The sequence below is a fragment of the Pan troglodytes genome, chromosome 15, assembly GCF_028858775.2.
Source record: "Pan troglodytes isolate AG18354 chromosome 15, NHGRI_mPanTro3-v2.0_pri, whole genome shotgun sequence".
Taxonomy (NCBI): domain Eukaryota; kingdom Metazoa; phylum Chordata; class Mammalia; order Primates; family Hominidae; genus Pan; species Pan troglodytes.
This window is the reverse complement of record NC_072413.2, coordinates 92,460,828-92,482,713: the sequence shown is the minus strand read 5'-3', so window position 1 is coordinate 92,482,713 and position 21,886 is coordinate 92,460,828. Positions and strand designations below refer to the sequence as shown.

General features: G+C 46.5%; 1 protein-coding gene across 5 annotated transcripts; it reads left to right on the top strand.

Moving 5' to 3' along the window:
• Positions 1-6,734: 6,734 nt before the first annotated feature.
• SERPINA9 (serpin family A member 9) lies at positions 6,735-20,262 on the top strand. Of its 5 annotated transcripts, XM_063793947.1 has the most exons (7): positions 6,740-6,843; positions 7,683-7,776; positions 8,434-8,603; positions 13,312-13,766; positions 15,602-15,875; positions 18,131-18,278; positions 19,687-20,262. In XM_063793947.1, the coding sequence occupies exons 4-7, from the start codon at positions 13,379-13,381 to the stop codon at positions 19,888-19,890; spliced, it is 1,014 nt and encodes a 337-aa protein (XP_063650017.1). In that variant the 5' UTR covers positions 6,740-6,843; positions 7,683-7,776; positions 8,434-8,603; positions 13,312-13,378; the 3' UTR covers positions 19,891-20,262. The 5 variants fall into 5 exon arrangements, with proteins under 5 accessions (XP_063650016.1, XP_063650017.1, XP_063650019.1 ...); XM_063793949.1 differs by lacking the exon at positions 8,434-8,603 and having other exon boundaries at positions 6,744-6,843; positions 13,513-13,766; XM_063793948.1 differs by lacking the exon at positions 8,434-8,603 and having other exon boundaries at positions 6,755-6,843.
• Positions 20,263-21,886: the final 1,624 nt, after the last annotated feature.

The following is a 21,886-nucleotide window of genomic DNA, read 5'->3' as shown; positions in this document are numbered from 1 at the left end:
AGAGCAGGGCGATAGTGGGGAGAAGGTCAGCAAGAAAACATGTGAGCAAAGGAATCTGTGTCACAAATAAGTTCAAGGGAAGGTACTATGCCTGGATGTGCACGTAGGCCAGATTTATGCTTCTCTCCACCCAAACATCTCAGTGGAGTAAAGAATAATAAAGTAGCATTGCTGCCAACATGTCTCGCCTCCCACCACAGGGCGGTTTTTCTCTTATCTCAGAATTGAACAAATATACAATTGAGTTTTATACCGAGTTTTATACCGAGTTTCTCCTGCCAGGGGCAGGCAGGAGAAACAAGCCTTCCTCTATCTCAACTGCAAGAGACCTTCCTCTTTTACTAATCCTCCTCAGCACAGACCCTTCATGGGTGTTGGGCTGGGGGACAGTCAGGTCTTTCCCATTCCACGAGGCCATATCTCAGGCTATCACATGGGGAGAAACCTTGGACAATACCCGGCTTTCCAGGGCAGAGGTCCCTGCAGCTTTCCGCAGTGCATTGTGCCCCTGGTTTATCGAGACTGGAGAATGGCGATGACTTTTACCAAGCACACTGCCTGTAAACATTTTGTTAACAAGGCACATCCTGCACAGCCCTAGATCCCTTAAACCTTGATTCCATACAACACATGTTTTTGTGAGCTCAAGGTTGGGGCAAAGTTACAGATTAACAGCATCTCAGGGCAAAGCAATTGTTCAGGGTACAGGTCAAAATGGAGTTTCTTATGTCTTCCCTTTCTACATAGACACAGCAACAGTCTGATCTCTCTTTCTTTTCCCTACAGCAAAGGTGGACTTGATGCATAAAAGAAGGATTCACCCTAACCAAGAATGAGGGTGCCCAGTGTCAGAGGCCCAGGAGAGACAGGCTGCCTTGGTGTGGTCCTGCTTGACCTACACGATACAGAAAACCTCTGTGCAGCCTCCGAGCAGGGGACTTTCTACCTCTTCCAGCATAGGCTGGGTGCCAGGAGTCTGGTTTGCTGTCTGCCCCCACTCTGCCTGCAGCACTGCCTGCCTGGGCTGAGGTCATTCATGTGGGCGCATAACAGAAGTGACAGACTGGTGTGTTGGCAAGAATGGTCACAGATGGGAAGTCCTAGTTCCTGGCCCTGCTTTTCCCAGACACTGACTGTGTGGCTGGAGCAAATACCTTCTTCCTGTTGGGCTTCCACTGCCCATTTGTGCAATGATGAGGTTGCCCTGGATGCCCCCAGAAGACCCTTCTATTTTGGGCAATACTTTGATGTTCATATTGGAAATGATAGAACTGGCTCGAAAGTTTTATGTATAGTCATTCTCCCGTGCATTTGTTTAGTCAATAAATACTTACTGGGAATCTACTGTGTGCCAGGCTGTGTTCCAGGGATGGAGAAGCCAGGATGGACAGGAGAGACAGGAACCTTTTTCAAGCAGAGCTGAGGTCACATGGTCTGCTTCCTCCCCATTTTCTAGTCTCCCCTTCAGAACCAGCCAGGAACACATATCCTACCCCGCTGAGTCACCACGTCAGTGCTCAGATGTTCCCACAGGGGTGCAAAGCCAAGGTGCCCTTTCTCTTTGGGAAACCAGCTCTCCATTAGTGCTCAGTTTCTCAAATTTTATTTACTCCCAAACCATTTTCATGATTAGGGCTAAATTCCCCTCTCTTTTGTACATTATTTGCTCAAGGCCTATCCTTAAATCAATTCATGTTAGGAAAAGAAAATTTGTTTAAATAGAAAAATTAATACTGCAGTCATACATAGAAACTAGCACAACTTGCCACAAGTAGAAAGTAAAAATGCACACAACAAAACTAATTCAGTGATTAAATTCAACCAAGACTGTCACAGATTGCAGGCTCCCAGCTTGTGGTTTGCTCACCCTTGTTAGAAAGGAAAGTCAGCAAGTCTGAGATGGTGGTAAAGATGGGCTGGCATCAAGCTGAGACTCACTACTGGGGGAACTCAGAATGATCAAAAGAGAGCTGGAGGAGGGAGGACTTTGACACTGAGTGATTTCGCATCGTGGGCAGAAACCACCTGAGATTGTTTACCCTGTGAACAGAGCAGTCATCTCCCTGATCCCTGGAGACTTCGGCCAAGGTTGGAATGTTTTCCTGATTTATGTCCTTGACTGACTGGCTTTACTTTCTTCTTTTTAAATTTTGGAATAATTGTAGCTTCACAGAAAAGATGTGAAGAGAGTCCACTGAGTTTCCATGCACACTTCAACAGCTTCATCTAATGCTAACATCTTCCATGACTGTGAGACGTCAGTCACAGCTGAGGAACCAATGTTGCTAGCTTACTATTCACTAAACTACAGAATTTATTTGAATTTCACCATCTTTTTAAATGAATATTTTTTTTTCTGTTCCAGGATCCAATCCAGGGTACACGTCACATATAGTGGTCTTTTATTTTAAAGACTTTGAAAAATGCGTCAGGTGGCTGGAGATTGGTGGGAAGCCCTGGAGTTAGACAGGCTGAGGTCAAATTCACAGCTGTGCCATTTATTTGGTTTGTGACATTAGGCACATCCCTTGGTGGACCAGTCCTTAGTTTTGCATCTGTATGATGTGGGGATAGTAATACTGATCTTTCAGGGTCTTGGGAGAATTCAATGCTATAGGTTACACGAACCCACTTGGCAGCTGCTGGGCACACATCCATAGAGTATTGGCTTTTAGAGGTCTCCAGAGCAGGAAGGGTAGTCCACTGGGTGGGCTTCCATGAAGATTGAATGTCCTTCCAGCACAGACAGCTTTTCCGTAGCTGTTTTCTTCACCATGATGTGAACAGAGGAATCACAGATTCCTGGGCAAGGCAGAAAAAGGGGCTCTCCAGGATGAAGATCCCTGCTGGGGCAGGAATCCCATGTGTCCCATGATGTTGAAATAATGACCCCTTGCCAAAAAAAAAAAAAAAAACCCTAGACTAATTAACAGACAGACAAAATTCCTCAAGGCTTGGGGTCCTGTCTGGATCTATCTCCCTTCCCTATCTCTACCCTCAGCTTGGTTCAGATTCCTAGAAGTCAGGGGATCACACTGGGCAGGCTAGGAAATGAACAATGTTGCAGCAGAAAGGGTGGCAGGGAGCTGCACTTCCTGAGACAGATCCATGGTGGGGACTGTGGAACTCAGCTGGGGAGGCTTCTTGACAATCCGAAGGGTACCCTCTAGCTAAGATGGCACTCCAAGAGTAGCCTTGAGGTACCCAATCTGCTCCACTGTTAGGAGAAACAATGGGTGAAATATTAAAACAAGTATTGAAATAGAAAAGTATAAAGATGTAGCCAGATTTTTAAAATAGTATGAATATCTCCAATAAACCAGAAATGGAGCAGAAGCATAAGAATGTGTGAGGCAGGCAAGAGATCCTGTAGCCAGAGTCCTAAGAGGATCCCAGAAAGGCCTGCACATAGCAGGAGAGGCTCCATGGAGGAGTATGGACTTGGGACAAGGCTCCATCTTGATGGGCCCATGGGGATCTACTCCTGGCTGGTTGCTACTCCAGCAGGCTTGGTTTTATGAATTTGGGGAGAAATGGGTCTTTACTTTCAAGGTGGCCCTGAGGCCCCAGGAACGGAGGACCTCAGAGCTAGAGGAAACCCTGAAGAGCTTCTCTCTGGGGCAAGGACAGAAGGTGGGGTGAAGGGTAGGAAGAGGAAGCACACAGCCCTCCCCACTCTCAAGTCTTCTCATCTTTCCCTGGAAAATCTGATTAGGTAGTTCTGCATGGGACCTGGAAATTTGCATTTTAATGACAGCCCAATTAAGCTTGGTAAGTTCCATACTTCTTTAGGCTGCCTCTCTGTGTTTTACCAACTATGAGTCTTTACAAAAGTCCCTGGGTGTGGATGAGCCAATAGTGCCTGGTCCTCAGGGTTCCCAACATCCCTCCCACTTTCTCCTTCCCATGCAATCTGCTACCTCTCTCCCTATTACTTACTGATCATAGTCCCGACTCTGGAGGATGCCTCACAAAGTCCAGACTGTCTAATCAGGGAGACCGACATATAAGAAGATAAACTGCCCTGGTTTGCTCCAGGTGTTTGTAAAGGGAGGGGCAGACTTTCTGTGGGATCTAGAGAAGACTTCGTGCAGTGGGTGATTTTAAGCTGGAGCTGGCAGGATGGGAAGGAGTGTGTCAGGCAAAGAGAATGAGATGGGTAGTCCAAGCCAACTGAGATATGTGTGTAATCATAGAGAGTAGAGGAAGAAACAGCAGGGTGGCATTCATTTCAACTTATTGTATTTTGATTTTTATTTAGGTATAGTTCACATAAAGTACACAAATATTTCTGCCCACTATTTCTTCAAAATTTTCTGTTCTCCACTGTCCCTCACTTTTTTTTGCCTAGGACTCCAATTACACATATGTTAGACCATTGATGTTGTCCCGCAAGTCACTGGGACTTGTTTTTTATTATTATTATTTTCCAGCTTGCTGTCTTCAGTTTGAATAGTTCCTATTGATATGTTTTCAAGATCACAGATCTTTTCTTCTATAGTACTATATTTGCTGTTAAACCCAGCCAGTGAATTTTTCATTTCAGATATTAAGTTTTTCATCTCTAGAAGTTTGATTTTTCCCACATTACAGTAACATTTTTATTATTTAAGCATATTTTAGTAACTGTTTTAAAGTCCTTGTCTGCAAATTCCTTAATCTCTATTATGTCTGAGCCTGTTTATATTGCTTAATTTTTCTTCTGGTCATGGGTCACATTTTCCTAGTCCTAGAATGTCTAGCAATTTTTAATTGGATGCTGGACATCATAACATTACAATTTTGTTGTCTTCCTTTACAGTGTTTGACATTTGTTTTAACAGGCAATAAGTTACTTACAGATCTGTTTGAGCTTGTCAAGGCATGTTTTTAAACTTTGTTAGGGTGGGTCTAGTGCAGCTTTAATTCAAAGTTAGTTTAGCCCTAATGCCAAGATGTGACACTTCTGGATCTCTACTGAATGCTCCAGGTCTCTCCACTTTGGGTGGTCATAACCTTAATATATAATATATCCTCATGCTTTGTGAACTCTGGAAATTATTTTGCTTATACCTTCACAGTAGGTTTATCTTTTCGTGTGTGTGTGTGTGTGTGTGTGTGTGTTGACCAGCCATGTGGAATTTCACTTTATGCATGCAGAGCTTAGTACTTAGCTTTGGACTTAAAGAGACCCCTATGAACATTTCTAAAGCTCTCCTCTAGTACTTCACTGCACAAATTATAGCTTCCTCAGTTTTCTCAAACTCTAATGTCTGTCTCCTAAGCTCAGCAAGCCTCCCATGCCCTCCTTGGGTTTTTTTCCACACGTCCAGAAAGTGTCCTTAGGCAGAAAATTGGGACAATTGTAGATCTTATCTCATTTTTTACCTTCCCTGCCTGTTCTCTAATGTCTGAATTGTTTGATGTATTTTTCGAGTATCTCAATAGTGTCATAAATTTTGTCTAGTTTTCTATCTGTTTACAACTGTTTGCAACCAATATCAGTTACTTTGTTTTGGCCAAAAGTGTAAGTTAACTCAAACTTTACATATATACCTGTGTAACTTTACCTTAAGTAGCTACAGGACTTTCCATCACCCTGAGTTCCCCTTGCTTATTACCAGTCAGGATTACTCTTCAAAGATAAATGGATTGTTTCATTTTATTTCAATTCATTTATTCTTTTAGCAACCACTTACTGAACCGTGAGTATTGGCCAAAGAGTGGGTGCACAAGTAGACAAAATTAAGGTAGACAGGATCCCTGATTCATGAATTGTTCAGTCACACAAATAAATGTGAAACTATGACAGTGATAAGTGTTTCACTGAGAAGTTGGTGGTACTATAAAAATAGCTGCTGGGAGAAATTTTTCTTATTTCAGTGGTCAAAGAGAGTTTCCTTGAGGAAATCACACAAACTAGGGCCTAAATAATGAATAAAAATTAATTAGGGGAAAAGTCAGATGAAGAGAGTTGGAAGGATATTCCAGGAGTAGGAAACAACAAATATCACATGTGAGCATAAAAAAAAATCAGCAGAATGGGCTAACATGGATGTCAAGGGCAAGGGGCTTCATGATCTGTGATGAAGTTAGAGGAGCCCACAGAGGCCAGGCAATGCAAGTTAAGACTTCAGTGTTTACTTTGGGAAATGGGAGGCTATTGAGACATTTTTAATAGTAAGTGACACAGTCAGGTTTGAGTTTTAAAAGACTATTCTAGCTGTCATGTGCAGAGTGAATTGGAGGAGCAGGACAGGGTATGCAGAGAGAGCTGTTAGGAAGCTCTGTGGTAGCCCAGGCAAGACACAATGACAGCCCAACTAGCCTGCTAGAGTGGAGGCAGAGAAAAGTGGATGGACTTGAGCAACATTTAGGAGGTAAAGTTGACAAAACTGGCGATAAGTTGACATGAAGAAGAAGGAAGTGCAAGGATGCCTCCTAGGCTCAGCTAACTAGGTGAATGGTGGACCCAGTGACAGAAATGTTGAAAAGAGGTTTCGGTTGTGGCTGTTGCTGGGAGATGGTTCTTGGGAAGGAGTCTGAGTTCATTGTGGTTCATATTGCATGTAAGGTTTATTTGCAACATCAGGAGGAGATATCAAGTAGGAAGTTAGACATGTAGAGATCAGAGGAAAGGATTGAGCTGGAGAATAAAAATAATATATCATTTGCATGTCTAGCTGGAGAATAAAAATAATATATCATTTGCATGTCTTAGTAATGAAGTCATGGGTGTCGTGGCATGAGATCAGCTGGAGGGAGAGGAGAGATTAAAGTGAGGAGAGAGCTACAACCAAGTAAGCAAGTGCCACGGCTCACCAACCATGCAAGGACAGGGCAGGAGAAGAGGAACCTGCAAAGGTGGGTAAGGAGGAGGTGCAGAGAGATCGGGAATGTGGTGTCACTGAGCCAGAGGGAAGGACTGGATCACAGCATGGTCTTCAGTGTCAAATGCAGCTGGGAAGTCAAATAAGATGAGAACCTAGACACATTAGTTGGCTTTTAGTAGCATCTGGGTCACATTTTTGTGGATACAGAAGCCAGGCTGGAGTGGACCCGTGAGTGAGTTGGAGGTAAGGCCACAGAGACCATGAATACACAGCTCTTGAAAATTTGGGCCACAAGGGGAGGAGTATGGAAATAGGGCAGCTGCAAGAAGCAAATGAGAGGGTGAAAGGAGTGTTTTTGTTGTTGTGTCGTTGTTGGTTTCTTTGTCTTAACGAGCAAGACTTGAACAGTTTCCAAAGTAACAGCAAGGATCAGCTTGAGAGGGAGTGTTTAAGTGCAGAAAAGAGAGGTGGAAGGGTCCTGAGATGGAGAGAAGAGATACTTTCTAAGGCCCGGGAAGGGGGACTGGACCTCAAAGGAGGGCAGATCCTCTGCTTTGTTGGTGGAGTGGAGGTGTAGGGGAGAGAGAGGGGCGACTGGGAAAGTAGGGATAGGCAGAGAGGATGCCCTTTGAGGGAAGTTGAGACAATTCCTTTTCATAGGATCTCTCTTTTATGTGAGATAGGAGGCAAGGTTGTCTGCTCAGTGTGTGTGTGTGTGTGTGTGTGTGTGTGTGTGCACATGTAGGCACACACGCATATGTAGCAGGGTGAGCATCCATTCCACCCTGGAATAAAAAGGTTAAGGACGTGGAAAAGGTGAAGCTTTTCCCTGAAAATGGGAGAGTGAGCTGATGAGTTACATGTTGCCAGGTGGATAAAGGCTGGTGTTTGGGAACCCACAGTGGACGAGGCTGCCTTGCAGAACCCCTCTTCCAGCAGCACTTGGCAGGAAAGGAGCAGACAGGTAGGTTCTACCACACATGGAGTCTTGCCACAGGGCTGGGACATGAAGACACAGGCCTGGGGGTGAAGCACGTTAGATTAAAATGAAGCCCTTGATACCCAAGCTGGATAAAGAGGCAAACAAAGATAGGGGATGGGGTGGAATTGAGGAAAGCAAACAGCTGGGTCCTCAAAGATGCAGCTGGGGAGGTGAGTCAGGGCCCAATAAATAAAGCTCTTGAATGTCAGGGGCTTGATCATTTTTCCTGAGCTCAATGGGGAGCCATTGAGGAATTCGAGGCGAGGTGAGTGATACACCAGATCAGCATCTGGAAAGGTCACCCTATCTGCAGGGTGGAGGAGCGCTTGGAGATGGGAGTGAGTGAGAGACAATGGAAGGTGGAATGCAGGCTGTGGTAGCTGGGAGGGAGAGGTCCAGAAGAGGCAAGCCCTGGGGACGGCAGAGAGTCCCTGTCACCCCAACGAGCAGTGCCCCCTGGCCGAACGCTCACATAAACCCGGGCCACAGCCAAAAGAGGGGCAAGGGCCTTGGCAGGGCTGGGAGAGAGAAGGGGTGGCCACAGGAGGACAGGAGTTCAGGGTGGGGAGAAGCAAAGTGGGGAGTGTGGTGGATTTTAAGAGCTGACTGAATGAGCTTTGGACACGGTTTTCCCCCAAGAGAGCAATGACCTGGGGGCCCTCAGACATAGATCCCAGACTCAGAAGAGAGGGCCTTTTGAGACCACCTCTTCCTGAAGTCTTGTGAAAAGCAGAGACTTACCTGAAGTCACATGGAGGCCAGTACCATCGATGACTCGGGACACTTACTAGCCAACTCCCCGACTTCAGGTGGGTCTCCCTTACTCAACCCAAGCCCAAAAGAAACAAGACTTGGGGCGTGGAGGCCGCGTCTAATAGGCCACCTCTGCTGATGGGAATGCAGATTCTTTAGGAGGCACAACCCAGCATCAGTGGGGGCCCCCTGAGAGCCACCTACCCCACTGCCAGCCTCCACAGAAAGGGGCACAGACCCCTGGTGCTTGTGGCATCCTGGCGCCTGGCAGCACCCGCTTCCCCTCCATGTGGCTGATGTCCTCTTCCTTCAACCTGGTCTCCTCTCCCATGGTCATGAATAGCCAGGGACAATCCTATTCCTTCACCCTGATTCCAAGGGAGGGACACAAAATCATAAGAGCCACAAGAGAGATGCAGCTTTGGTCTCCTGCCCACCATGGGCTGGATGCCGTACTGGGCGTTCTGCAGACGTTGTCTCGCCCTTCCTCAGAACTGCCCTCCTTACAGATCGGGGTCGACGCAATTCAGAAGATGAAGCAATTCGAGGACAATGCTGTTCTCTAAACAGAAAGTACTGCTCTGAGGTTAGGAGGGGAACCATGATCTTGCTTAGGCTCTGACTTCTGAGTGGCCGTCAAGATCAAGTGCTGCCACTTCACCATTGAGGCTAGAGGGCCTGCAGACCCCAAGTTAAAACAGTAGACCCCAGCTTGTCACAGGGAAGCCTGCAGATGCCACACTCTTACACGGCGTCCTGAGGAGCCCCAGTCTGTCACAGAGCTCATCAAATAAGAGAAACTCGGGGTTTCAGTCTCATATTCCAGGAGGCCTCCTTCATTTCACCTCCCTGGTTTTTTGTTGTTGTTGCTTTTTTTTTTTTTTTTTTTTTTTTTTTTTTTTTTTTTTTTTTTGAGACAGAGTTTCACTCTTGTTGCCCAGGCTGGAGTGCAATGGCCTGATCTCGACTCACTGCAACCTCCGCCTCCCGGGTTCAAGTGATTCTCCTGTCTCAGCCTCCAGAGTAGCTGGGACTACAGGTGCCCGCCACCAAGCCTGGCTAACTTTTGCATTTTTAGTAGAGATGGGGTTTTGCCACATTGGCCAGGCTGGTCTGGAACTCCTGACCTCAGGTGATCCACCTGCCTCGAAAGTGCTAGGATTACAGGAGTGAGCCACTGCGCCCAGCCACCACCCCAGTTCTGAGGCTGGTGTAAATGCTTCTCCATCTCAGGGCAGCACACCAAGTGTCTACTGAGCCCATACTTTGGGCACTTTTCCGTGCTGGCGGGGGAAGGGGAAAGGAGGACAGGAAGCAGGTGTGTAGAGCAATGAAGAACACAGACAGGTGCAGGGATAGTCTTGAGAATTCTCTGCTGCTGAGGTTCTCTGCAGCCATCCCCCAGTGGGTTCCAGGGCACAGAACCAAGTCCACACATCCCTGCATGGGGCCCCCTCTCTCAGCAGCCGGTCTCTCCCGCTCCCCAGCCCTTCCTGCCGGCTTCTGTGGTGCTGAAATCTGTGTCAGAACCTTTTCTGTTCCTCAAAGCTGCCTGGCTCTGGTTCCCTCTGGGCCCTTGCACAGGTGGTCCTCCCAGCCTGAATCTCTCTCTTCTCTGCTTTTCCCTTTTACCTTGCTAACATTTTTCAAGTTTCAATCAGCTGCCACTTCCACTGGAAGCCTTTCTTGTCATGGAATAGGTGTTCCCAATGCCTGTACTTACTCATCACACACACACACTTCTTGTGCCTAGTGGTGTTTGCTAATTGTCCGTCTTCCCAGTGGGCTCCTTAAGGACAAGGACCCTGTCTCTCTGTCCCTCATTGTAGCCCCAACACCTCCTATAGTACCTGCATAATAAGTGTACATGTTCAACCCAATGGACCAAATGCATAAATTACACATTCAAAGAACCTAGAGATTATCTAAAGGCATGCGTGTGGTCAGTGATAATCCATTTGGTAATAGAAGTCGAGTAAATTCCAGAAGTGCCAGAAGAGAGAAGGGAGAGAGTGATGAAGTCACAACAGGAGAGGGGAGCCAGGGAGGGCCTCTCAAGCCGGTAATAGCTAAGTAGAGTCTTCCAGAGTGAGGACAAGGGCTTTTCCATGAGCAAAGGAAGGTGGCATCCAGGAGGGGCATTTGTAGCAGAGTATGCTATGCCTGAGCAAGGGGTGGGTGAGTGGGAAGAGAAGGGAGGGAGGTGGACCCTGGGCTGTTTGCTATTGGTGTTGACTGCAGAGGCTGCAGATAAATCCACTGGCCAGCAGTGGGGCTGAAGAGAGGGGAAGCAGTCAACTCTCAAGGCCACATGTCATAGGGTTCCCAGAGAACTCTTTAAGAGCCAGGACCCTGGCTATCTGTCCCCCATTGTAGCCACAACACTTCTATCTCCCAGTAGATCGTCTCTGTGCAGAGTCAAATTGGTGAAGTTTCTTAAGAAAAACGTTTTGAGGAAGCATGACCAGAGGAGGGAGATGAGTCCAGAAGCCTTCAGGATTGTCCAGGGGAGAGATAAGGAGGGTTTGGACCAAGGGAAAAGCAAAGAGATGGAGAGAAGCTGGGACTTGCGATGTCTCGGGGAGGAAGAACGATGTGGGGAAGGAGGGTGGCCGAAGAGTGCAGAGTGACCATCAGTCTCCTGACTTGGAAGATGGCAGCATGGGTAAAATGGCCTTCTTGGAGAAAGGGAGAGATGGGGCACTCAGGGTGGGGGCAGCTCCGGAGGTCAGTTCAGAACAGGTTGGCAAAGAGTCCAGTAGGTGGATGGATGGATGCGAATGTAACTTAGAAAGAAAATTCCACTTTAGTCAAACAGGCAAACACAAAACTACACAACAGAAATCGCCAATCACGTAAGTGGAAATGGAGAGAAATGAACAGTTTTGCAAAAGAATTACTCATTCAGTGAAAGGATTCTTTATAAAGTTCCATCTAAGTTAAATTATATCTGGTATAATAAAATGTGATTCATTTACATATTTCATTTCCACAGAGAAATTGTTGGGAATGTGGCTGTCACATTATGCTTGGTCTGACATAGACAAGTGACTATGTGTGGCAATATTTTTGTCGCTTTTGGCAAAGGTTCTCTTATCTTTTCCTTCTCCATTTCTGGCAAAATAATTATTCACTTATTGACTGAATTCTTGTTGCAGTGGGTGAAGTCTTTCCTTCACAATCAGGAGTAACACTTCATGCCGGTGCTCCTAGGAGACGAGTTGGTGGTAGCCATTCACACTGTAGTATAAATGACTAAAGAGCAAAGTCTGATGAAGGGCAAGGGGGGTTATGAAGGCACTGTGCTTGTGAAAAGGATGATGGGGGGAAGGACATCCAGGTCATGGGGGGGAAATTATAAAATTGGTGAGGAGAGAAAAGCCTTCAGATGGATGTGACCTATTGGAGCACACACCTGCTTTGCTTTCCCCTCTGGCTGAGCACAGACCTCATCTGGCCTTGCATTGGATTCATATACCTTCCTTCTCTAAAATGACCAGTTACTGTTGTATCTCAGGGTCAACGCACAGGGTTGGAGCTCCTCTGTAAAGTTGTGTTAAAGTAAATGAAATCTTTCTGATGAAACTGAACAGGTGAGGGTGCTGTAGGCAGGGCTGGGGAGACCTGTGAGCAGTACTTGATAGAGTTGCTCCAATCAAATTCTCTCTGACTTCAACAAAACAACAGTAAAAGTAATGTATTCAGCGCTCACCATGTGCTGGGTCCCGTGCTGCACAATTTGTGCCTTATCACACTCAGTCCTCTGAACAACTCTGTAAGGTAACTATCTCTGTTTTACAAAGGTGAAACAGAGAAGTCCAGAGAGGTTACTCGTCCACCACGAATGTCAGGGTTAGATGCAAGCCCAGCCCTGTTGGGGTTTGAAATTGCTATCAGGTCATTTAGTCTGAAGTCTCCTTGGTGCCAAAGCCATGTCAGCTGAGGCTTGAAGGGGAAGCAGACAGATGTGACTAGAACTGCAGCTCATCAGCAACTGACTGCCAGTGCTCAGGGCACCTGAAGGAGCGCAGCAAAAAGGACGGCCTTTTGCTCCAGGGTTCCACTTTTTGAGAGATATGAACACATTAGTAAATGCCTGTGTCTGGGAACAGGCAGCCAGGGTGAGAAAATAATCAGATCTACACAAAATGGATAAAGAATCTGTGGTGGGACCTCCAAAGGGTGAGAAACCACTTCTGGCTGCTAATGCAATCTGGTTTCACACACTCAATTCTTAAAAAATAAGTCCATGAAGCAGAAACATCAAAAAGCATGGGATTTGGAATTTGAGACCTGACTTTGAAGCCCACACAGAACACAGACAAGTCAACCATGCTATTTGGGGTAAGGTGCACAGACTCTCTGTGGCCTGTTTACTCATTTGCAAGTAAAACAGCAATAATAAGATCTACATCATGGGAATATTGTGAGGCTCAGAGATTATGTGAGAGAGCTCTGCTAACTGGCCTATCTGTCCTCATTCTGCTGCTGATGGGGTGGGGGTGTTAAAGGGTCTCTGATTCAGGGCCTGGACCCTCAGTTTACCCCTTCAATGGTTCTTACTTCTCCTGCAGACGTATTTTGTTCCAAAATGGCATCTTACCTTTATGGAGTACTCTTTGCTGTTGGCCTCTGTGCTCCAATCTACTGTGTGTCCCCGGCCAATGCCCCCAGTGCATACCCCCGCCCTTCCTCCACAAAGAGCACCCCTGCCTCACAGGTGTATTCCCTCAACACCGACTTTGCCTTCCGCCTATACCGCAGGCTGGTTTTGGAGACCCCGAGTCAGAACATCTTCTTCTCCCCCGTGAGTGTCTCCACTTCCCTGGCCATGCTTTCCCTTGGGGCCCACTCAGTCACCAAGACCCAGATTCTCCAGGGCCTGGGCTTCAACCTCACACACACACCAGAGTCTGCCATCCACCAGGGCTTCCAGCACCTGGTTCACTCACTGACTGTTCCCAGCAAAGACCTGACCTTGAAGATGGGAAGTGCCCTCTTCATCAAGAAGGAGCTGCAGCTGCAGGCAAATTTCCTGGGCAATGTCAAGAGGCTGTATGAAGCAGAAGTCTTTTCTACAGATTTCTCCAACCCCTCCATTGCCCAGGCGAGGATCAACAGCCATGTGAAAAAGAAGACCCAAGGGAAGGTTGTAGACATAATCCAAGGCCTTGACCTTCTGACGGCCATGGTGCTGGTGAACCACATTTTCTTTAAAGGTAAGGATTTGAGAAGTTGATTTTTATTTATTTATTTTATGATGATGATGATGATTTTTGCTTAGTGAAATACACAAGCCAGACAAACCCTAGACTGCAGGGTGGAGAAATGGGAGGGCCTGAGCTCTAATTAGCTTTGCAATTAGCTGGCTGCAGGACCTAGGATAGCTCATGTTTACCAGTTACAGTAGGGACTCATTTAGTTCTCTTTGGGTAGACAGATTTAGCGTCTTGAGGTGTGTTTACATTTGACTCAGTGGGAAACCCACAGGAAAAATCTGGAGACTACTTGAGAGAAAAGATCTCTTGCCACCAGCAGCTGTCCCACTGCCCCTTGGAAGTTTTAGAGAAGAAACATGGAACTCTCTGATAACCCCGTTTAAGAAGCAAATCCAAGAGTGTGAACACTTTCATAGGTGTAGAAATGTAGACAAGCTGATGTGCCTGTCATTCGTATCCCTTATATATATGAAGTCTCCTTCATATATAACTGCATATAGATATAGATATAGATGTAGATATATGTTAGAGCTTTACAGTTTCACTGTATTGCAGGGAATGCACATCAGCTTTAAAGTCAAACAACTTGAATTTGAATTTCACCTCTACCTCATACTTGCTCTATGATCCTCAGCATGTGTCTCTAAAAGATTTACCATGTGTTGAGTGCCTGACCTGTGCCAGTCTCTGTGCTGACTGGATACTCTGATGATAAAGCCAACTTTATAGGTTGTGCTTGAGATAGAAGTGCCTGGCATCTCCAGGCAGAGTTTTCATGGATGCCACTGTATCATCCCTCCCTTCCTCTGTCCCTCTCCTTCCCTTCCTTCCTCCCTCCCTTCATCCACATGTTCACTCATTTATCCATGCACTAGTTTATCTGTCCATCCATCCAGGCATGCGCCTAGCCAACCAGCCAGCCATCTATCCATTAACGTATTCATCTATCCATCTACCCATTCACCAAGCTATCCATCCATTTGTCCATCCATCAGTTCATCCATCCATCCATGCATCCATTCATCCACCTAGCTAGCCAACCACCTGTCCATTAATCTATTCATGTATCTATCCACCCTATATCTGCCCATTCACCAAACTATCCACCCATTTATCCATCTGTCATTCATCCATGAATCCATGCATACATCCATCTATCCACCCAGACAGCCAACCATTTATCCATTAACCTGTTCATCCCTCCACCCTTCATCTACCCATCCAGCAAACTATCCACCCATTTATCCATCCATCAGTTCATCCATCTATCCATCCACCCATCCATCCATCCATCCATCCATCCATGCATCCATTCATCCACCTAGCTAGCCATCTAGCTAGCCAACCACCTATCCACTAATCTATTCATCTATCTATCCATCTATCGGTTCATCCATCCATCCATTCATCCATTAATCCATCTATCCACCCAGCCAGCCAACCATTTATCCATTAGCTATTCATCTATCCATCCACCCTCCATCTGCCAGGCTATCCACCCATTTATCCATCCATCCTGCAAAGAGGAAAGAGAAGGAAAGAAAACTGGTATGGTTTGAGCCCTTACTAAGTTACCTTCACTTTATGTTGTTCTATTTAACTAATTCTATTTTTAATTGAAATACAATTCACATGTCATAAAATTCACCATTTTATTGCTTTTTAGTATATTCACAAGTTTGGGCAACTACTCCGCTGTGTAATATCAGAGCATTTTTTTGTCACCTCAGAAAGAAACCTCATACCCACTAGCAGTAATTCCCCATTTCAGTTTGCTGTCTTTGCCTCACTAATTGTACTTTGACATAAAGATTTCTTTTCTCTCTTTGTGCTAGCCAAGTGGGAGAAGCCCTTTCACCCTGAATATACAAGAAAGAACTTCCCATTCCTGGTGGGCGAGCAGGTCACTGTGCATGTCCCCATGATGCACCAGAAAGAGCAGTTTGCTTTTGGGGTGGATACAGAGCTGAACTGCTTTGTGCTGCAGATGGATTACAAGGGAGACGCCGTGGCCTTCTTTGTCCTCCCTAGCAAGGGCAAGATGAGGCAACTGGAACAGGCCTTGTCAGCCAGAACACTGAGAAAGTGGAGCCACTCACTCCAGAAAAGGTGGGCATCTGTGTCAATCTCCTGAGCCCTGAGGCAGGGGATGCACACATTCAAAGATAAGGGAGAGATTGTGCTAACAGCTGTTGGATAATCACTTCTGCACAGTGAGCACCAACTGCATGCAGGACAGAGAGCCTGGGGCTGTCTATACATGTTCACACTTGAAGTTCACTATCACCTGATGAGGAGTCTTAGTACCACTCATTACACAGATGAGGAAACGGAGGCTCCAAGGGGGTAAGTGAATTGCCCAAGGTCATGTAGCTGTTATATGCTTGCAGAGCTGGCTCTAGAAGCCTATCTGATATTGAAATCTATGGAATGATCCCATAAAAGCTAGCAAACAAAAGCATTGGTGGTCACATATAAGAAAGAGGATAACAATATTACCAAATCCAAAGGTTGGTGAAAAGGTAAAGTAACCTGCTACTTACAAAGTGCTTAGAAGAATTCCTAGAAGATAGTAAGTGTTCAGTAAATGCTAGCTAATAATGTTATTGTTAGTTCTGTAATTAGTATGGTGAGTATAAAAAATATGGAGAATAGCAAAAAGATTAATCATAAGATAAAAAAGGAATGTCCAAGTTTTATGTTCTGTCTCTTAGCAATATATTTTTGGCATCGTAGAATGATTTTAGCAGCATTCCCTGGTGCTCATAGTCTGGGAAGAGAGAAGGAAGGCTGCAGTGTAACTGGAATTCAAGAAAGAGATTGGGCAATGCCCCACGGGAGGGCAGGAAAGGTGCTGAGGAGTTTCTGAGCAGAGAGAGATCACTTTCAGCTGGGACTGAGGGACAGCTTCAAGGAGGCGGTGGGGTTTAGCTGCACATGTGGGTAGCATATGAGCACACAGAGGCTTGGCAAGGGCAGCTTTGATAGAGGACACAGCACTGGCAAAAACTCAAAGTCAAGGATGAAGAGATGCTGCAGGGTGTGTCAGCGATTTCTTCTCTTCTCAGGCTGCATCTGGGGCTGGGGATAGGAAGAGGAGGTGGCACAGAATTTCAGGGAGGGAGGGACAGAGTACAGAGAAGCAGATGGAGCACAGAGAAAACAGGGAAAGAGGACAGTGGCAGGGAAAAGAGAGCTGTCCCTGGCATGAGGGGTCACAAGACACCTGTCAGATGAGGACTGAAATGTGTCCATCCAATATTTTTGTGCTTTCGTTGCTGTGAGTCACTAAGTACATAACCTTGGGCAAAGCACTAAAAGTAAGCTTTACCATCTTTAAAATGGGGGAAGTGTTGTTGAATGTGCCTGGGACAATGTCTGGCATATAATAAATGTTCAGGCTGGACTCACACCTGTAATCCTAGCACTTTGGGAAGCCAAGGCGGGTGGATTGCCTGAGCTCAGGAGTTCAAGGCCAGCCTGGGCAACACGGTGAAACCCTGTCTCTACTAAAATACAAAAAAATTAGCCGGGCATGGCCACGTACACCTGTAATCCCAGCTACTTGGGAGGCTGAGGCAGGAGAAACGCTTGAACCCATGGGGCGGAGGTTGCAGTGAGCAGAGACTGTGCCATTGCACTCCAGCCTGAGTGACAGAGTGAGACTCCATCTAAAAAAAAAAAGTTCAATACATGTGGGCTGTTTACTCTCTGTTCAGGGAAACCATTGCAGAGGAAAAAAAATATTGTGCTAAATTACCAGGTGGTGCTGTTCAGTATAGTAGCCACTAAGCCACCTGCAGTAATTTACACTTAAATTAACTGAAATGTAGTAAAATTAACATTTTAGTTTCTCATTTGCACAAGCCACTGTTTAAGTTGCTCAGTAGCCACACATGGCTAATGGCTACCGTACTGGAGAGTGCAGGTCTAGGATCTTCCCAGCACCACAGGAAGTTCTGCTGGACTTTGCTGCTCTAGGGCATTATTAGCAGGGCCTGCATCAGGAAGTGCTGCTGAGGAGGTATTCCGGAGAGTGAGTGGGTGGTTGATGAGCTTCCATTGCTACTGGACGTCTCCTGTTGGTTTCTGCCATAGACTCCCTTGCTGACTACCTTTTCACCTCTGCACCCACTTCACTGGGGGCTCGTCTATCTCCTTGCATGTTTTTAGTGCTGGACCTGCTCAGCTGGGAGGCTTATTTCAAGAGCAACCTGGGTTTCTTGGCTAGGATGTGTTGACCTTTTTAGCAGCAATTAGCAATGTTTGGAGGAAGAACGGAGTCTCCCAAAATGGCATCTAGGAGCAGAGATGTAGACACCATGGGCTTGTGACCTCATTGTTTCCTTTTCCCTACTCCACAGGTGGATAGAGGTGTTCATCCCCAGATTTTCCATTTCTGCCTCCTACAATCTGGAAACCATCCTCCCAAAGATGGGCATCCAAAATGCCTTTGACGAAAATGCTGATTTTTCTGGAATTACAAAGACAGACTCCCTGCAGGTTTCTAAAGTGAGTTGAATGAGAATATTTGCAAAAAAGTCCAAGCTGGAAGCACCTGCAGAATTTATCAAGCGCTCTTATTTCATCGATAAGGAAACAGAGGCCTGAAAGGTGAAGTCAGGGTCTTCTGCAGCCAGAAGAACCGAATCTTGCGGCCTATGGCCACCATCCCTCTGGCACGCAGCATCTGTTATCCCTCTTCACACAAACGTTCCGAAGCCATCCTCAGCAGGCAGCTGCTCCCCCATGCCTGCTGCAGGAGAGCAGGTGCTCCCTCGGGATCTGACCTCACCTTCTTCCTCCCTGAAGTTTAGGCCCTCACACAGGCATCACAGTGTGGCTGCCCATAGGTCATCTGCACCCTGTAGATGTGTTGTCCGGCCTTCAGTGTGTAAGGAGAGAGAGAGGGAGAGAGAGAGAGAGAGAGAGAGAGAGAGAGGAGTTTTAAAACACAGTATATTAGATCTAAAAGTCTAGATTTCTGATCCTCTTGAAATACATCACTAACTCTAATTCCCATATGGCAACAGTGAGCCTATGTGTCCACATGGCAGCCATCACAGGAGCCGAGCTATGAGTGCCCCTTTTAACCAGACAGTATCCTCCAGGTAATGTGGGCACCCCATGCTCTTACAAGAAGTCTCCATCAGTTAATTGGGGTTACCTGCCTAGCCCCTGCACACATATGGGTTACTGATCCCTGACCTAAAATTTTATTTTGATAGTGGATTATAATAGTGAGAAGTGATCCTGGGGCCACTGAAGGGGACCTTTGTCATTGGTTTTCAGAAAATGTTGAGAGGCCCCACTGGAATATGATGAGCATAATGGACATTTTCTCGAGGAAAGTGTATCTGTGAGCCTATGAAAAATAATGCCTGTAGTCACAGGAGCTCAAGCCTCCCTGAAGCTTAGAAATCCAGGAACTCCAGGTTAAGAATCTCTTCCCTAGAAGACAAAGAAGGGATCTAACCTTAGTCATATCAAACCCATGTCTGCCATGCAAGAACTGCAGCAATTACTACTGCTGGCAAGTCCACGAGCACTTGCTTTGTATGATCTCCCTTAATTTACACAATAACCTTACGGGGCATATGCAGTTATTATTACCTTTTATAGATCGGGAACCTGAAGCATGCAGCATCTTAATAATTTTGCAACCATAAGTGGCAGAACTGAGACTCACTCCGGTCTTCCTGCTCTGTGTTTGTAACCATCTCAATCCCGGTGTAAGGACCAATGGGCCATAGTCAACACCCACTGCAATGTATTGAGTAAACCCAATGCCAGGCATTTGAACCTTGAATCCTTTCAAGGTAGACATCACCATTCCAGGGCAAAAACACTCAGTTTAGTTTACTCAGTTAAGTAAAAGTGTCTCCACTGGGGCCGCTGATGTTTGTTTTTCCCTTGGCAGGCAACCTACAAGGCTGTGCTGGATGTCAGTGAAGAGGGCACTGAGGCCGCAGCAGCTACCGCCACCAAGTTCATAGTCCGATCGAAGGATGGTCCCTCTTACTTCACTGTCTCCTTCAATAGGACCTTCCTGATGATGATTACAAATAAAGCCACAGACAGTATTCTCTTTCTAGGGAAAGTGGAAAATCCCACTAAATCCTAGGTGGGAAATGGCCTGTTAACTGATGGCACGTTGCTAATGCACAAGAAATAACAGACCACATCCCTCTTTCTGTTCTGAGGGTGCACTTGACCCCAGTGGAGCTGGATTCGCTGGCAGGGACGCCACTTCCAAGGCTCAATCACCAAACCATCAACAGGGACCCCAGTCACAAGCCAACACCCATTAACCCCAGTCAGTGCCCTTTTCCACAAATTCTCCCAGGTAACTAGCTTCATGGGATGTTGCTGGGTTACCATATTTCCATTCCTTGGGGCTCCCAGGAATGGAAATACGCCAACCCAGGTTAGGCACCTCTATTGCAGAATTACAATAACACATTCAATAAAACTAAAATATGAATTCATCTGTCAACAGAGTCCTAATCTGAAAATGATTTACTAGCGAACTCGCGATGGCTGGGCTGTCATCCCATGACATCTCAGAGGCTGCATGATTTTTTTCCTTCATTTATTCAGCAAAAATTTATTGAACACTTAACATATGTTAGGAGTAAATCAGACAGACAAGATTCCTGGCCTGTTAGGCCTAAATGGGGGAGACAGACCCCCCTACAGCAACAATGAAACCAGACCTATAAACATGATCATAAGAGCTTATGATAAGTGCCATGAAGGCATTGAACAGGATGACTGAGAGTGAGGATAGGACAAGGGAGGGGTGTGAGCATGAAGGCTGTGAGTCAGGAATGAGTGGCATGTTGGAGAGACAGAGCAGGGACCTTGTGGCATCATGTGTGGCAGATGGAAGAAATGAGAACACAGAGGCTCAAAGAGGTCGGCTGGTGGAGGCCATTGTTAGCCAAGGAGAGAGTCTGGGTTTGTGGGGAGCGCCAGGACACCGGCTGACGAGGGCTAATGCGTGGGCTGTGAAGGTCTCCCCGGGTGCCGTGGACCAGTTTCCCATCTCCTCGCGGCTGGCTGCCTTCCTGACTCCGATGACGTCATGTGTGCACACATAGCCCTCCGGGTGCTCAGCCCCTTCCCTGCGGGTTTGTAATGGCAATGGTCCCGCTTCCATACTCTGAGTCCTGAGAGCAGCACAATGAGCAATGGGCCATGGTTGCACTACAGCAAAGGCAGCTCGTGTCTTTTGAGTCAGACCCACCGTCCCTCCTTCCCTCGTTGCCTGACAGGCTGTGCTGGCACCTCTATGTCACCCTCATTATTGAGGGCATCTCTGGCAGCCTCAGTAGAGCCCTTGCTCCCATCAGATCCAAAGGCTCCTCTTCTGGGGGCCCCGGTGCCCCACACACCTCGGATGTGCCAGGGGCCTCATGTAGGCTTTCTCATGCTATTTTATAAGGAAAGAAACAAAACAGAAAGGAGTTATGCTGGAGAGCTGGCAGAAGTCCCAGGGGAACCTAACCCCCTGGCCCTCACGCTCCCACTTTATTTCACAAACAGAACAAGCTGCCACTGCACTCCAGCCTGGGCAAGAGAGCAAGGCCCTGTCTCAAAACAACAAAAACAAACAAACAAACAAAAAACAAAAACAGAAGAGCTGACACTCAAAGAGTAAAAACAACTAAGCTAAGCCACAGGGCCTTCCTGTGCTGACTTAGAACAAGGACCAATGGCCAGTTATGAAGGGCTCCCACAACGCTGCATGAAGCAAGGTTTGTTTTATACACAATGCTCTTCCCTCAGGCTCTCCATTATAAAAGCCACAGTGGAGAAGCCAGGCATCCTTCCCAGGAAGGAACATACCTGCTCAGACATGGCTCCAGCCTCCTGCAGAGTAGGCAAGAAGATGTCCTACAGTAGCACAAAGGAGATAGTAGGTGTGAAGAAGTGACTAATGACACTTGTTCACAACTAGTTTTTTCCAGAAACTATAAGGAACCCCAAGTAGTCAGCAGTGGGTGACGGCTGTCAGCATCCCTCCGACAGCCTTGCTTCCAGTGGCACTTTACAGTGAAAGCAAGCTTAGGTGGCAACCTGGTGCCCACTCAGACTTGCATTGGCAAGCAGATACA

Bases quoted from the DNA above. Each gene is read 5' to 3' on its own strand.
- SERPINA9 (XM_001152475.7), top strand. From the start codon at position 6,807: ATGCAAGGACAGGGCAGGAGAAGAGGAACCTGCAAAG. The intron at 6,844-13,121 runs GTGGGTAAGGAG...CTTCTCCTGCAG, and splicing joins GAGAAGAGGAACCTGCAAAG to ACGTATTTTGTTCCAAAATG. The intron at 15,876-18,130 runs GTGGGCATCTGT...CCTACTCCACAG, and splicing joins AGCCACTCACTCCAGAAAAG to GTGGATAGAGGTGTTCATCC.